Consider the following 16,044-nt stretch of genomic DNA (forward strand, 5'->3'; position numbering starts at 1 on the left):
CCTAGGACCAAAACCTCTGGGGTACAAGGGGGAAAGGTGCAGGTCTTCCTTCCAAGAGCTCAGTGCATTTAAAATGAAAACAAGAGAACAAAATGAGTAAAAGTGACCAAGCAGTTCAATAGCTGCCCCTCCTAATGCTGTAGAAGTAGTGTTGCCGTTGTGCTTTACCTTCTCCTTTCCTCAACTGTATGTTGCTTAAACATTACAAGGCTCCAAACATTTTATTCTACAGAAGAAACTGAAAGTTTTATTAACTGTAATCATTTTCATTGGAATTGTTTAAGACTTCATCGCAGCCATGAACATTGCATGGCTTTCACTGGTATAGAATGAGGGGGCTGCAATCGGACACTCATTTTCCCTGACCCTTGTAGATGCAGTTGAGACCACCATTCATTTTCAGCCAAGAGCAGCAAAATCACTTGAGTCAGCCTCATGTGGAACCCAGACTTGCCCTTTTTTCCTTTAGTAGTAACTTACTGGCTCCTCCACCTCCCTTACCCCCTTCCTTTGTTATCAGCAAAGAGCAACTGTCTGAGTTAAACAAACAATCTGCAGATAACTTGACTTCCAGGTTGCTTGTTCCAAGGTTAGAATTTTATGAGCTGTTTTGCCACTGGGCTGTGATCAGGATGTGTTGTGTGAACTCCTTGGCAGTGACCCCTGCCATATCCTGAAACCTGATTACACACCTGAAGCCTTGGTGCCTTGGTACAGGCTGGGTTAATGACTTTGTTTATACTGATAAGGGCAATCCAGATAAGGCAGCCCTCTGAGTCTCCTGGCTCTGGCTGGCACCTTCATTGAGAAAACCTTTTCTCTGTGCCACGTAGAGATGCTGCTTGCCCAACCAATTACTTTGGGACAGACTTGTTTTTCAATGAGCTGCTGCTACTCGTCAAAGGAAGGTCAAGGCCGCCGAAGGGGGGTGGTTTCATTCACCCTGCCGGGGGCCTTATAAGCAGAGCTGAGAAGCAACAGCCACCATTGCTGGAAGGACAAAAAAAGGGTGTGAAGCGAAGAGAAGGTGCCAGGTCCCTATAGCATAAAAAAAGTGCCAAGAAGCTCTGCAACAGGACCGGACACGCTCAGCAGGACCAGATAAAGCATTTGCTCTCCCAAGCAGCGATCCTGCAAGCCGCCCTCCGACGTGGAGATGGAGTACGAGAGGTGTTCCTGCCACCACGAAGAGAACCAGAACGCCATCCTCTACACCCTCCTGAGCCAGAACCTGAGCCATCACAGGGGCAGCCACAGCCCTTCCCAGAAGCGTTGCTTGTGCCAGAAGCGCCGCACCGTCTGCCTCCAGACCCCTCAAGCCACCTGCCAAGCGGCGTCTGATGTCTTGGTGAAGACCATCAGCTTCATGAAGAACTTGCCTTCCTTCCAGCTCCTGCCCTGGAAAGACCAGCTCCTGCTGCTGGACAGCTGCTGGGCTCCCCTCTTCCTTCTGGGCTTGGTCCAGGAGATGGTGACCTTTGAGGTGATGGAGACCCCAGCCCCCAGCATGCTGGAGAGGATCCTCCTCGACGGCCCGTGTAAGAGGCAGGAGCTGCAGAGGGCGCAGCCCACCCTGGCCAGCGTTCAGCGTCTCCAGTGCAGCCTGAACTCTTTCTGGAGCCTGGACCTGAGCCCTAAAGAGTACGCCTATCTGAAGGGTGCAATTCTGTTCAACCCCGGTAAGTGCTGCTGGACCCTCACACAGCAAAGGAGCCCTTCGTAAAGGCCATTGCTTATCATTGACAGTAGAATAAAAGGGCCAGAATCATAACAGTGCATGTTAGGAATGTGTTTTCCATAGGCTGCATTCTGAGTCAAGAACTTTGGATCCATTTCATCAAATGCATTTTTAGCAAATTATCTGATAGGGGTAAAAAAAATGATTCTTGTTAAAGCTTTAATAAAAGTTACAAATACCAAAAAACAACGAAGTAAAATATGTCATGAAAAAAGTCATAAGTGCAAAGAGAATGAAAATACAAGGTGGGGAAAGAAAGCTAAAGAAAGAATGGATTATGTAAAATATTGCATGGTGGGATACGGATTCGTATTTACACAAAGCATATAAAGCGTCACCAAATAAAATTACATTTGTACCATGTACCAACCATGAGATTCTTTGGACATATAAATCACAAACAACCACCAAACAGATGCGAAGTCTGTAGGTTCTGAATCACCCCTGGTGGTGTGTATCTTACAGGTCTGTTTTTCAGAGATGGAAATAGACATGACTTTTTTGAGGCATGAGTCCAAACAGTAGGAAGATGCATCCTCCCATCCTTAATAAATTAACAAGGGGCAGTAAATATGAAAATTGTTTACAAATAAGATCAGTATTGGCATAATAAAAAATACATTAAAATAGATTTTAAAAATATTTCCGAAACAAGAAGCATCCTATGTACTAGTAGCAAACTCTTTTCTGCAAGTGTGGGTCCTTGTGCAGTCAAAACAGAACCACCTACTCACCAGCGGTGAGCGATTAACGGACTTTGGAGAACCCTAAACTACAGAAGTAAACAAACCCAGAGGGAGACAGGCTCAAGCGGGACCCCTGAAACATTCAAGTGGGAAGTAATTATGCTCAGGGAACACAGAGCCCTGACTGACAGAAGGCATGGGAGAAAGGACGATGTGGTGCAGTGGTAAGTGTGTCAGACTAGCACCTGGGGGACCAGGGGTCAAATCCCCAGTTGGCCATGAAGCTCACTGGGTGACCTTGGGCCAGTCACTGCCTCTGAGCCTATCCTACCTTGTGGGGGATTAAATGAAGAGGGGGAGAACCATGTTTGCTATCTTGAGCTCCTTGGAGAAAAAGGTGGGGTATAAATAAATAATAGAATTGAGATGGGTTGGTTGGTTGGTTGGTTGGTTGGTTGGTTGGTTGTTTTTAAGAGCCCATGGCTGGTGGGAACCCATGCTGCAACATTTGGTTGTGTGTCCCACTTGTTCTTCCTTTAGGTGATAATATCCATGCATCAAAAGAAGCATAATCTTAAAGGAAAACTTCTTCCATCTATGAGAGAAGGGAGACTGCTTCATTTAAGATGGTGCTTGCAAAATGCAGTCTTCACACATGCCTGTTTCTGGTGGCTTTTTGAAAATAAAATCTTTTGGTTAATTAAATGGATCCACCTTTTTAGTTGATCCTAACTTTCTTTTTATCAAGAAACCAGTTCAACCTTAGGTTTTCATGCTAGAAATGAACAGGTAGTTCATAGTCTAAGCAAGAGCATTTTCCTAGGGTCTGGATGAATCCTCACTGGCAAAAGATTATCACACACCTTTCTGCTACAAAATGGTGGAGAGCTCCAGGCTGGTTTTGCTGAGTTGGTTTCGTTTGAAGAGGAGAGTAGCGGATACACAGAGTGCTTGTTTTTAAAATCCTGTTGTTTACTGATGTGCAATTGCGCAGTCACGGTCATGGGGGAGGGAGAGGGAAAAGCACACAGCAGGCTTGTATCCAACTATGCCATAGAGCACACCTGTTGGAATAAATGGATTTAAGTTAATCATGTCTATTGATTTCACTGCTCCTCCTCTGAGTATGAGGTAAGATGAAACTAGATTGCACCCAATTTACCTGCTTCAAGAACATGGGGTTGAAGCCAACTAAGATTTGCTCAGAGAGAGAAAAAATTGCCCAGAGTAGATTCACTGAAATTAATGGTGTTAAGTTTGTCATGCCCATTAATGTCAGTAAATGCTATAAGTATGCCAAACACTGGATGTTGCATTGACATCCTGTCCTTCCTTTAGAAAGTTTAGGGTTGTATATATGGTGTCTTCCCACCTTATTCTCACAACAACCCTGTGAGGTAGATTGGATAGTGACTGACTGGTCCCAGATCACCCAGTGAGCTTCAGAGATGAGAGGTGTTTTGAACCCTAGTCTCCCAGGTTCTAATCTGGCATTTTAACCACTGCTGCTTGGCTTAGGACACAGGGTTGTGCCCATGAAGTTTTACTGGACCAAATTACCCTGCCCCAGTGTGGTTTTTAAAAAATTAAGGGTGACAATTTGTTGCTTCTTAAGAGTGCCTGAATTCTGTTTCTTGAAATGGCTGACACACATTCCCCATTCCTGCTCTAAACACTATGGCACAGCACTTCATTTTTTCTCCAAAAAATAATAGCTAGGCTTGTAGCCTTCATGAAACCCTCCAATCTAAGCTCCTGAGTTACTGACAGCTGGTAGAGATTAGGTTCTGAGTTTCAAGGTAGAGAAAGCAGTCTAGAGAATGTTAATTCTGGATTGGCTTGGTGGCGAAAACAAGAGCCCCGTCAGCCAGCAACAATGTTCTGATGAAATCATCCAAGTGAGTCCACTTGAATGCCCTTTGTTTCTTCTGCATTTCCCCCGCTGCTTCCAGGGCCCAATGCACAGTATCACAACACTTTGATCAGTCATAGCTTCCCCCAAAGAATCCTGGGAAGTGTAGTTTGTTAAGGGTGCTGAGTGTTGTTAGGAGACCCCTAATCCCCTCACAGAGCTACAGAGTGGTTTAACAGTCAATCCCTCTTCCCAGGGAACTCTGGCAATTTTAGCTCTGTGAGGGGAAATAGCGGTTTCCAAACTCCCATCACCCTTAAATTCAGCTCCCAGGATTCACGGAGAGAAGGCATGACTGTTTAAAGGTGGTATGATGCTGCTTCAAATCTGTAGTGCAGATGGGGCCCAGTATTGAAGTGTTCAAATCATTTGACATTTTCAGAGAGCCTGTGAATAATCTGAGTTTCCTCTTCTCTCTCCTCTCTCTCTGCTCCCAGATGTGCCTGGTCTTAAGGCTTCCTCGTACATCGAGAGCCTTCAGCGAGAAGCTCAGCGAGCACTCCAAGAAGTCATGACCTTTCTCCACCCAGAGGACCAAGGCCGTTTTGCCCATGTCCTGCTGATCTCCTCCTCCCTGAAATCCATCCCTCCTGCCCTCCTCACTGCCCTTTTCTTCCAACCGGTCATTGGGAATGCAGACATTCTGGAGCTACTGACAGAAATGATGCTGGCGAGAGAGCTCCCTTGGCCACAGTGACTCCAGTGGGGTTGGCTCCCAGGTCACTCACCACATGCTCAGCTTTGCTCCAGTTTCCAAGTGGCAGTGTGCAGTTCATCTGGATCGTGCAGTGGGAGAGAGAGCCTGCCTCCTAGTGATGCCTTTTCAGACAAAGGGGCTACTGGATGGCAGATCTTAGAATACAAAGGGACGTACAGCCTTCCATTAGGGAGTGAGGCAGCCATCTCAGGCAACAAGGGGCAGGGGGGGGGACACAGTGAAGAAATATAGTGCTTTGTGAGCCCTTCAGGCTATCCTTTGCCCCTAAACTAGCTTGTCCCATCACCAGTGCTGAAATAAGATTCAGCTGCTAATCCAATGAGCTGCTTTTTGCAGAAAAGTGGTGGCCAAGCATTTTGTCCTTTGTCTACAGCAGGAAAATGTGTTGATCTGGCCCTGATTACAGTCAGTGGTGCAGTTCAGGAATGTTAGTCTGTGGGCTCCAATGGTTTTACAGGAGGCGGCCCCCTCTCTGCTTTAGATTGTATTATGTATTAAATCTCTTCAGAATGTGATGAGCCAGTCCTGCTGTGTTTGGGAGGAGGAGCACTAGCCCAATCTGTTGAATGGAGTCCTAGTCCACTGCCTGCAAAGTTCTGGCCTGATCATACTACCACTTAAAGCCCAGCCTTGGGAGCTGCTGTTCCTGTAACCAAATTATTTAGTTGGAACATAGTTTCTGTGACTGGTGGCTCCGTCTATTTCTCTTCACCCTTTGCTTGCCATGACATTCAGAACAGCTTTCAGAAACCGTAATTCCTCTTGCCTGCTATTCATCACACTATCCATATAAAAGCTGCCCTCCCTGATTTCGCTAGACTCCAGCCTACCCTCACATGTAGTACCCATTTGCTCCAGTTTGTAGTACACGGGATGAGACCATCTTGGCATAAACTTTGGGTGTCAGTATTTTGTAGATGGATGCTTTCTTGTAACTTGTGTGTAAAAATAAGATGTGCTAAGTTATTATTTTTTAAAAAAACAACACCTCAACAATGAATAAAATGTTTTTGCAGTTTGGACAATTGCTGGTGTCATTTTGAAGACTGGAGGGATTTGTGCTGATCAATAGTTTAACACCAAGGAATAATAAAGATATTGTATCCAAATCTGTTTCTTATCAAATGTTAGAGCAATATATGTCTGTTTTGGAATTCACACATCATCCACAAATGTCCCACTTAGGCTGCCCAAATCCTTCACCAAATGTTCATCGGTAAAGACACCATAGTTGACTACAGCATGTTGCTTGTCCACACTACATGACTGCAAATCAGCTCACCGTCTCCTTTTCTACCAAAAATCATAACAGAACCTGATTGTATTATAAAGTAAACCATATCTACAGCTGAGGGTGCCAGGTTCTGCATGTCTCCTGAGAGTCTGTCTGTAGTGATGATTTATATTTCCAACAAAAGATGGTATCACCATGCGCTGAGCTATCCTATATGAATCACGCTGCGAGGAGAGAAACTCCATGATTCTAACAGCACAGTATTGGCACAGATACATCTAAGCAGTTTGGGTGACATCATTCATGACGGTGGCATCTCAATGGTGGTGTATCTTATGTTGCACCAACAGGGTGGGGCTTCTGTCGTATTCTATAGTCCAGGAATGAGAAACCTTTTCCATCCCAAAGGCTGCATTCCCTTTTGGGCAACCTTTGAAGTACATGCCAATGATGGGTGGGGCCAGAGGCAAAAGTGGACGGAGCAACTAACTTTACCATTGTCTAGCAAGCTAGTTTCCATGCACACACATCCTACTCAATCCTCTATGCAGACAAGCAAAATCTATTTTCAGAATTCAAAGACACATTTCAAACCAGCAGAAACATCCAAGAAGGGTAAGAAGTGTGGTCTCAGGCAGGTATATGGCCTGGGAAGAGTCCTAGACAAAGAGGTCTGGAGGACTACATTTGGCCCTTGTGTCTGAGGTTCCCCATCTCTGCTCTAACCGCTCAGCAGGAGTATCTTAGTTACAGGATGATGCTGTTAATCAACTTTAGTTGCTCCCATTAGCCGGTGGAGACATCCTGATTAGCCAGAGCTCTGCTTTTAAGGTAAATTGATGCCCCAATATTCAATAATCTAGCCTGCACGTTGCAATAATTTAATTGTTGTTGTTGTCATCTTCAAGTTCACACCAGTCCAAAGCAATTTCTAAAAATAAATTTAGAAGGAATTCTCAATTTATTAGCAGTTGTGCTTTCTCTTCCACAAGGTCCCTGGCCCATCGCTTGTTGTCAAAACCCAAATCTGGAACATGGGGTTGGTCAAGAGTTCATAAGCCAATTTAGGATGCTTGTGTTGAGTTTCTAATTTTCAACTCATGCTCATAGTTTTGATTAGAACTAAAGAGTACTAACTACCCTATCCCCACACTCAAACACAGGTAGAGTAGCCTAGTTATCTCCTCCCATTCCCATATTGTGTAATTTTCAGCTGTACAAGGGGGCACCCAATTTTTTCATTGTGTGTTTCCATTGCAGATGCATATTTAATGTGTCTGAAGGATATTATGTATCTATTTGACTAGTAGAATGCCAACTCGCTGCCCTTGGTACTGAATGTAACCTTACCATATACAGTCAAACCTCAGTTGCCAAACATAATCCATCTCAGAAGCCTGTTTGGCTTCCAAAATGTTTGACAAATGAGGTGTGGCTTCCGATTAGTTGAAAGAACTTACTGCACTCAAGCAGAAGCCATGTCAGATGTTCGGCTTCTGAAAAATATTTGAAAACTGGAGCATTTACTTCCGGGTTTTCAGCGTCCGGGAGCTGAAACATTCCAAAATGGAGCCATTTGGGAGCCAAGGTTTGACTGCACAGTAGTGACCTGGAGGAACTCAATTTCAAGTTTGTAAGTGTAAAAATATGTATTTTCTAAGTGTTTGGCATATGTTTAAGCTAAAGTTTTACGCTTATTTAGCAGGCTGTACTTCCCTCCAAGCCAATATTAGTGGCAAGATGGCATGCTTTTCTTGCTTCTCCACTAACACTATGAAAAAGAAAGTGTACCTAGTTCTAATTTATAAGCATATGCCAGGGAATGACTGGGTAGTTTCTTCCCCACTCCCTACAAAATTAAATCTGTACCCAGGAATTTGATCAGTGGCACTTTTATATTTTTAAATTGAACTATGAGATGCTCCCCCGCCATCGTGGCAGGACTCCTGTGCCTATTTATAGGCAGGAATTCAACAGCTGCACCATTTCCCAAGATGAGGGTGAAGGGAAGCTGCACCTGTCGAATTTCAGCCTGTCCCGCAGCTGCTAAAAGGACAAAAAAAAAATTGTGCGTAGCAGCCACCATTTAGAGCTCCAATATGAAAGTTTAAAAGGTGGACGCCAGACGCAAAAGGGGCCTAGCGGCTGCCTCAACATCAGCCTTCAGCCTCAAGATCACGTGGTTAACTGGAGAAGGACCACAGAGACGATGAAAAGAGCAAGCTCGAGGTACCTCCGTCCTGACCACCAGAAGAGTGGCGCTGGCTAAGCAATATCTCTACGGTCGCAGGCAGGATCATAGAGACTAGACCATAGAACCCAAATTCCGTTCGCCCTCAGAGTGGGTCGCTCTATCCATTGGCACGTCTATGTTTGGCACGTGACTCTAACAGTGCCTAGCCGTTTTCATCTCTGTGGTCTATGATTGGCATCGTCGGGGAAGGAGCCTGGCGTGACGCCATTACCTTGCGCCGCTGACGCCGGCTCCGTCTCACGTGATGCGCTTCCGGTTTTGCAAGATGGCGGTGCCCACCACTGACAATCCTTCCCTCCAGCCCGGCGGCCGATATTGCCTTATCAGTTGCGTTCCGGCCCAGCTTCGCTCCACCGATCTCCGTTTCTACTTCAGCCAGTTCATCGAGGCCGGTGGCTTCCTCTGCTTCCATTACCGCCATCGCCCTGAACGAGTAGAGGGTCCGAGCGCTCCTTCCCGGCCAGGCCCGACCTGCTGCTGCCTGGTGGCGGTGAAGCCCGGCTGGTCCCGCCGCTTGGTCCGTATGTACTCGGGAAAGCGCTGGATCGACGCGCAGGGAGAGACGTTGCCCGGCCGGTGCCTTATACGAAGGGTTCGGGTTTCCTTTGACAAAGGTACTGAGAGGCGAGAAGGAGAGGTGCTGGGAGTGGTCACTGCATTTACCTTTGATACATTTGAGCTTTGAATAAAAGCATTATGGATGGCACTTACTGCATGTTTTAGCATTTTGGGTCCATTTATTTCATTTTCTCCCCCATTTACAAGTCAATGAGATGGTGTCTTTATGTATCTAACGAATTTGGCTTTAGCCCATTACAGTTTATGGCCACGTTAGAACTGTTAGTCTTGTAAAGAGCATAAGACTTTTCATGTGTGTTTGCTGTAGTAGATGGACTCTGCAGTCATTCTGGGAAACACTTTGTTCCTTTTGGCTGGGGAGAGTAGAATGAGGCTGAAGCAAAGATATGTAAGTGGTATACTGATGTAATACAAGTTGGTGGATTACAGCTAAGTGACTTTTCTTGCCCCTTGTGTTTATAATTTTTACAGATGCTGATATGCTCTCCTATAAGACTAAAAAGGAGCTCCGCACATCCTCAAATGAAACTTTCACTGAGGATGATTTAAAACGGCTTCCTGAACTAAACCCACCATCTTTCATGCCCTGTGGGAATGTGGGAACTCCTTTGAGTGTCTTTTTAGATCTCATTAAAGCCTGCAGGATGCCTTCTCGTGCTATCAAGAAGCTGCGGTTGCAGTTTCCCAGAACTGGCTCTTCTCGCAGGTATGGAAATGTACCATTTTCATATGAAGAAACCGAGACTATTGTAGAAGAGGAACGAGTTTACACAGCTTCAGGAGAGGAGATAACAGAAGGGGGAGACCTATCAAGAGTGAGCACGGCCAATCAAGGCAATGGCATGGCAGAGAGCTACTTGAATGATCCAGAGGGTGAAGCAGAAGCTCAGTTGGATGATGTAAGTAGTTTTTTTTTCTAATTACACAATGTCATGTTATGTGCTTGTAGCTATTTTAGAGATGTAATTATATTATTTTGTAAGGAAGAAGGAAATGTGCTAATACTTATTCATCCTTACATGTTGGGAAATATGTCATTTTATGAATCTGAAAACTAATGTGACCCACACAAATGAGCCTATGGACTGCAATTTGAATCAAGGTTTTCCCATTCTTCAGGGTAGCAGCTACCCATAATGATAATGTTAGGTAGAAAAGTTGTGCTGGAATTCTTGTACTCTAGCTGAAAAAAATACTTTACTCATTGAAACCTCAGAATTGATTATCTTTTGGGAGAATCAAAACTGTTAATTCTGACATTTTGTAATGCCTCCCTTATTCATTCTGCCAAGCTTGCTTTTATTCTAACTGTATAGTTCCATTAGCCCATCACACTGCAGGCTAGGTGCTTAACTGGAAAATACTTTGTAACCAAACTGAGACTGTGGCAAGGGGGTGGGGGGTTGACTGGTTTAATATGAATACTAGTTCACAGCCAAGGGTGACTGCTTTGCACTAAAGGAACCTATGGTCTCTTAAGATGCAAATTGTATATACACATGCATGGTAGAGAAAAGGGTGACGGGAGGAAAGTATGGTAAAAGAATGCAAGTAAGATACTAACGATAGAGATGAGATGACCAACAGATAAGATCTTGTTACTACCCAGCCTGGTTCCAGCCCCTTAAAAACTTTTTACTGCCTGTTAAAGATCTCTCCACATTTTGGATCCATTGGCTGGGTGCATAATGATAACTTTATGGCATTCATTAAATCATAAAAAATGATTAAAAACACTGCCCATCACAATGAAGGGTCTTGGCAGAACTATAGTGAGTCCATAATCATACATACAATAAGCTTCTAAAAACCAGTCTATTACGTTTCTGTGCTCCTAATTTCTCTGTCTCCAGAAGTTCAAGATGAGTTCTGTCTGAGCAGGCCTTTAGCAGTGAGCTTATTACAACTAGGCCCAGTGAAACTGAGGAAGTGGGCAATGAGGGGAAACTGGCCTAAACCTTTGCTGTATTTGTCCCCACCACCCCCTTCTGCTACAGGATGACGATGACAGATGCGAAGAGTGGGAGCGGCACGAGGCTTTGCATGAGGATGTCACCAGCCAGGAGCGCACAAAGGAACGTTTGTTTGAGGAGGAGATTGAACTGAAGTGGGAGAAGGGGGGCTCTGGGTTGGTCTTCTACACAGATGCACAGTACTGGCAAGAAGAAGAAGAAGGAGGTAATCCTGAACAACACATCCTGGGTTTGATTCTACTTTGTTGCTGAGAGCTGGGCTAGAGTGTGCATCAGCGTAGTCTTTGTGAACTCATGGCCCATCTCCAGATAGACAGTTTGCAACATCCCTCATTAATAAGACATGAAAATGTCTCGGGACTGGTCTGAGACACTTTTGTGCAAAAATATCAACGTAGCCATACTGTTTCCTGGCATACTTCTTGTCTTGCTCTCTACTGGAGTCTGTCACTTCTTCACCTGATATCGCTTGCTGTTCTGTTGTTTATCCTCCAATGGTCCAAGTCCACTGATATCTTTCCCTGCCCTCTTTCATTGACCACTGTGTGTTTTTTACTTGCCTTCCTGGTGCACGAGGCCTCCGCTCTTCCTTTATTCCCCATGTCCTAAACATGGAGCATGAAAACCCAGATGGCACTGGCAAGAATAAGGTTCTTTTCTCTGCTGCTGCTGCTGCTGCTACAGCTACAGCTACAGTAGGCCCTACAAAGAATTGTCCAGGGCAGTTCTATCCTCAGTTCAGCATGTTTGCTAAATTGGTGAAGTGGTCAAGAGGACCTAATAGATTATAAGGGGAATCTTCAAAGCTACATTTAGGGTTAATAATTATGTCTGCAGTAAGCTCTCTGAAGAGAGAGCTTTTTCCCCATCTCTAAATATTGCAGCCTTAGTGAGAGCTTGTTGTCCTGGAATAAATCCCTGTACAAAGGCCAAGAATGGGGAGGAATGATGCTGAAATTTTTAGGATGCTGAACTCTAGATCTATGTTCAGCATGTCCTGCATAGAATTCATCCTGCAGTGTTTGGGTGTGGAAGAGGAGCATGATCGTAATGTGGGAAAGGGGAGGATGATCTTAATGTAACACTCAACTGCAATGAGCCAATACATCCTGCTTGATGTCTTAACTTTTCTTTTGGCAGATTTTGATGAGCAGACAGCGGACGACTGGGATGTGGACATGAGCATCTACTATGATAAAGGTACTTGAGCTAAGGGCTGTTGATCTGTGATGCACGGAATGGACAGAACCTAAACTAGTGCCTCATGCTGTACTTGAGGCTGCTGTTAATGCATTTGGGAAGCTTTAGCTTCTGCAACTACTTGGCTTACCTTCCTGGCCTACGTGGGGCGTCACAAACATATTGCACTAGGGCTCCAGCATTTCCATTGGCACTCTTCGGTCTTCCAGACGCAATTCAAGGTGCTGGGACTTGTGTGTGTTTGTGTTAGTCATCCTGCTGTGCTGTGGTCAGATTTCAGAGAACCTGCTCTAGTGTTAGTTGTAATATGACAAATCTTCATAGCTGCTGTCCTGCCCCAGTATGTGGGCTTAATAGCCTTCCCCAGTCTGGTGCCTTCCAGAGGTTGGACTACAGCTCCCATCGGCCCTAATCAGTGTGGCCACAGGTTATGGGTGTTGGATATTGTAGTGCAGCAGCATCTGAAGAGTGGCAGGTTGCCTTGCAACATCCTACATACTCCTCTACCCTGGTTGGCACCTTCCTACTCCAACCTCTGAACAGGAAGCAGTTCCTTTCTTCACCACCACCCCTTCCAAGCCCTGTTTAGAATTGCCTACCTCATAATTTTGGTTTTTAAAAATGAATGACAATAAATTCACCCCAAAATGGATTCCCACTTCCTCCCAAGCAAGTGAAACTGTTCCAGATTAGTAAAATTTGCAAAGCTTTTACTTGAGCCCAGCATAACAGGTATTAGGCTATTGTTTCTCTCATTGTGGTTGCTAAGGCTAAAGATGACTGAGAGGAGAAGGACTCTCTTTATGCTGTCAATGCCTCTTGCTGTTTAAAACGTTTATATGCCACTTTTCAAGGCAACTAATGTAAAATCAGCAGTGCTTAGTATAACAGAAACAGTTCAATCAATCAGTCAATATTTATTTCGGTCATAGACCAGACAGTAACAGAAACAGTTAAAAAATGCGGTGGCTATATTAAGGTGGCAAAGCTGCAATGAAGAATTTGTGGTGGTTGCTCTTATAGTCTCTCTCTTAAAAAAGAGATTCTGGACCTATGAACATCTGAAGCTGTTTTACACTCAGGCTCTTTGTCCACCTAAGCCCAGTACTATCTGCTTAACTGGAAGTGGCTCTGCGAGGTCTCTGTTATAGTCCTTTCCCAGACCTTTTGCCTGCTCTCTTTTTAACCAGAGATGAACCTGGGCTTTCTGCATACACTTGCTCTGCCACTAAGCTCAGGTCTTCATGGGGAGACAATGATAACAGGGTTTCCATTCATTCCAGATGGTGGTGACAAGGATGCTCGGGATTTGGTCCAGATGCGGTTTGAGCAGAGACTCCGGGATGGTTTGGAAGATGGGTCTGTTCTGAGCCAACAAATTGGAAACTTTGAAAAATACACCAAGGTAAGAATAAAAAAATGGAAGAACATAGAAACATTTGAACTTATTTTGATTTGAAAAATCCCTATTGTAAGAGCCTGGGGATCTGAACTGCGTTAGTGCTTTTAATATAAAGGGTAGGGGGTTATTGTGTTGTACTGGGTCTGCTGATAATGGCCTTTTGGGGGGGGGGTGCCAATCGTTCTTAATCTGGTTCTGGTGTTAAGTGTCCTTAGCAATTGCTCTCTTTGTTCTGGAATTGATAGAAGAATCTCTAAAGTAACATATTTTTTTCCTCCCCAGGGTATCGGCAGGAAAGTGATGGAGAGGCAAGGCTGGACTGAGGGTCTTGGGCTGGGAAGCAGCAACTCAGGAATGACTGAAGCACTAGACAATGAAGGCCAGAATCCCAAATGCAAGAGGGGCTTGGGGTGAGTGAAGAGTGTTCTTTTAAAATACATGCAGTTGAGACATTCAGCCTCTCCACCTATATAAAATAAATAAAGATATAGTCATACCTCGAGTTGAATGCGCTTTGGGTTGAGCGCGTGCGAGTTGCGCTCCACGGCAACCCAGAAGTAACAGAGCATGTTACTTCCGGGTTTCGCCGCTCGCGCATGTACAGACGCTCAAAATGATGTGCCGTCGCGTCTTGCGTTCCGTTCGGGGTGTGAACGGGGCTCCGGAATGGATCTCGTTCACATCCCGAGGTATCACTGTAATAATATTTATTTATTATTACATTTATATCCCACTTTTTGTTCAAGGAGCTCTAGGCAGCATGTATGGGTCTTCCTCTCCCCCTTTTATCCTCACAGCAACTTTGTGAGATAGTGTATCTGAAGAAGTGTGCATGCACACGAAAGCTCATACCAAGAACTAACTTAGTTGGTCTTTAAGGTGCTACTGGAAGAAAAAAAATTTTTTTGTTTTGTGAGATAGGTTAGGCTAAGAAACACTTGTTGTGGGGGATTTGCACCTGGTTGTTTCCAGTCTTGGTTCAAAACTAACCACTACAGTACACTGGCTAAGGGAGAGTGACTAGAAATGATGGTAAGAACAGGCAGCCACTAGGACCCAGGAACTCTGCACTTTTTATCCCACTCTTCAGCCAAAAAAAGGCTCCCAGGGCAACTTACAAAGGTTAATAGGACAGTCCCTGCCCTCAGATGTACACTGTAAATGACAAAGGGACTGGGGAAGTGACTCAGTGCACTCTTTTTTAGCGTTCTTGTAATGACCTGCAGCATGTGTTTCTAGGAGAGGAGAAGTCAAAAGTTACTTGTCTTTCAGCAGAGCTAATGTAGAGGACCTGCAGTCCCATATTCATCCCTGTTCTTTATTTTTATTTTCAATTTCATTTCAATACTGTACTGCTTTATATTTTTAAGAAAAGAATCTCAAAGCTGTTTAGAACCTACATTAAAACATCAAATAAAACAATCCAGAATAAAACATTAGAGAAGAAAGTCAAATATAAAGTAAACATTCAAAGCAACATAATTAACAGAAAACTAAAATATTATCTTAAAACTTTCACAGTAAAACATTACAAAGGAGGTCAACTACAGAATGCACATTCAGTGCAGCAAAGTTAACAAAAAAACTTTAAACATTTCAAAAGGAAACATTACTAAAGGAAGTCAAATATAAAACACACTTTTAAAATAGTATAATTGACAGGCAAATAAAATATAAGTATAGAGCAAATCTGCTGCTGTTGCTTTCAATCCTTCTGGTGGTAGTTCATGGCAGGTGATGGCTGTAAAAGCTCAGGCTCGATAATCTGGTTCTGTACTAAGAGAAAGCCAAGGTAGTCTTTGGCTTCTTCAGCAGCCTCGTAGCTGGAGTCAGCCAGGGCCCCGCCCTCCCAGTCCACCAGTCCAGGTGAGAAAAGACCTGCATGGCAGGGAGCAGGTCTTACAGCTTCACAGCCAAGAATGGCTGCTGTAGATGGTAACTAAGGGAGGAGCCTGGTGGTCTTCCTGCAGTCTCCCTGAGCCTGATGGAACCTTTTTTTCTTTTATTGCTTTTCTGTAGGTACCATGGTGAGAAGCTCCAGACTTTCACCAAGCCCAAGAAGCCTCGTGGGGACAACAGCATCCTCATCTCCACCATCTATGATGACCCTTATCCTGTGGATGCAGAAGAGCAACTGCTCCGGCGCCAGCTACCAATCAGTATGAAGCATCGCCAGGATGTGGCATTTGGCCGTGCCATGCATGGTGTTCATCACAATTCCAGTTCCTCATGAAGGGGCTGCTAGCCAGGAATGGCTTTCGGACTGTGTTGCAGCAATGTTTGCTTTTGCAAATAAATTTTTTTTCATTAACAAAAGTTGCCAAATAAAGGGCGAAATGTTTAGTATT

The 16,044-nt window shown here is 44.5% G+C and overlaps 2 protein-coding genes across 2 annotated transcripts; both read left to right on the forward strand.

The window, feature by feature from the left end:
- Positions 1-186: 186 nt before the first annotated feature.
- NR0B2 (nuclear receptor subfamily 0 group B member 2) lies at positions 187-6,079 on the forward strand. Its single transcript, XM_053398672.1, has 2 exons — positions 187-1,679; positions 4,774-6,079. The coding sequence occupies exons 1-2, from the start codon at positions 1,157-1,159 to the stop codon at positions 5,031-5,033; spliced, it is 783 nt and encodes a 260-aa protein (XP_053254647.1). The 5' UTR covers positions 187-1,156; the 3' UTR covers positions 5,034-6,079.
- A 2,692-nt stretch (positions 6,080-8,771) lies between these two features.
- Positions 8,772-16,044, forward strand: GPATCH3 (G-patch domain containing 3). The gene is made up of 7 exons (XM_053398674.1): positions 8,772-9,156; positions 9,593-10,020; positions 11,119-11,299; positions 12,235-12,294; positions 13,578-13,699; positions 13,979-14,106; positions 15,716-16,044. Exons 1-7 carry the CDS (start codon positions 8,787-8,789, stop codon positions 15,927-15,929), a joined length of 1,503 nt encoding a protein of 500 aa, XP_053254649.1. The 5' UTR covers positions 8,772-8,786; the 3' UTR covers positions 15,930-16,044.

The sequence above is a fragment of the Podarcis raffonei genome, chromosome 8, assembly GCF_027172205.1.
Source record: "Podarcis raffonei isolate rPodRaf1 chromosome 8, rPodRaf1.pri, whole genome shotgun sequence".
In the NCBI taxonomy this organism is placed as follows: Eukaryota; Metazoa; Chordata; class Lepidosauria; order Squamata; family Lacertidae; genus Podarcis; species Podarcis raffonei.

Coding starts and splice junctions, on each gene's coding strand:
- NR0B2 (XM_053398672.1), top strand. CDS start 1,157: ATGGAGTACGAGAGGTGTTCCTGCCACCACGAAGAGAACCAGAACGCC. Junction 1,680..4,773: donor TGCAATTCTGTTCAACCCCG/GTAAGTGCTGCT, acceptor CTCTGCTCCCAG/ATGTGCCTGGTCTTAAGGCT.
- GPATCH3 (XM_053398674.1), top strand. CDS start 8,787: ATGCGCTTCCGGTTTTGCAAGATGGCGGTGCCCACCACTGACAATCCT. Junction 10,021..11,118: donor CAGAAGCTCAGTTGGATGAT/GTAAGTAGTTTT, acceptor CTTCTGCTACAG/GATGACGATGACAGATGCGA. Junction 12,295..13,577: donor GAGCATCTACTATGATAAAG/GTACTTGAGCTA, acceptor CATTCATTCCAG/ATGGTGGTGACAAGGATGCT.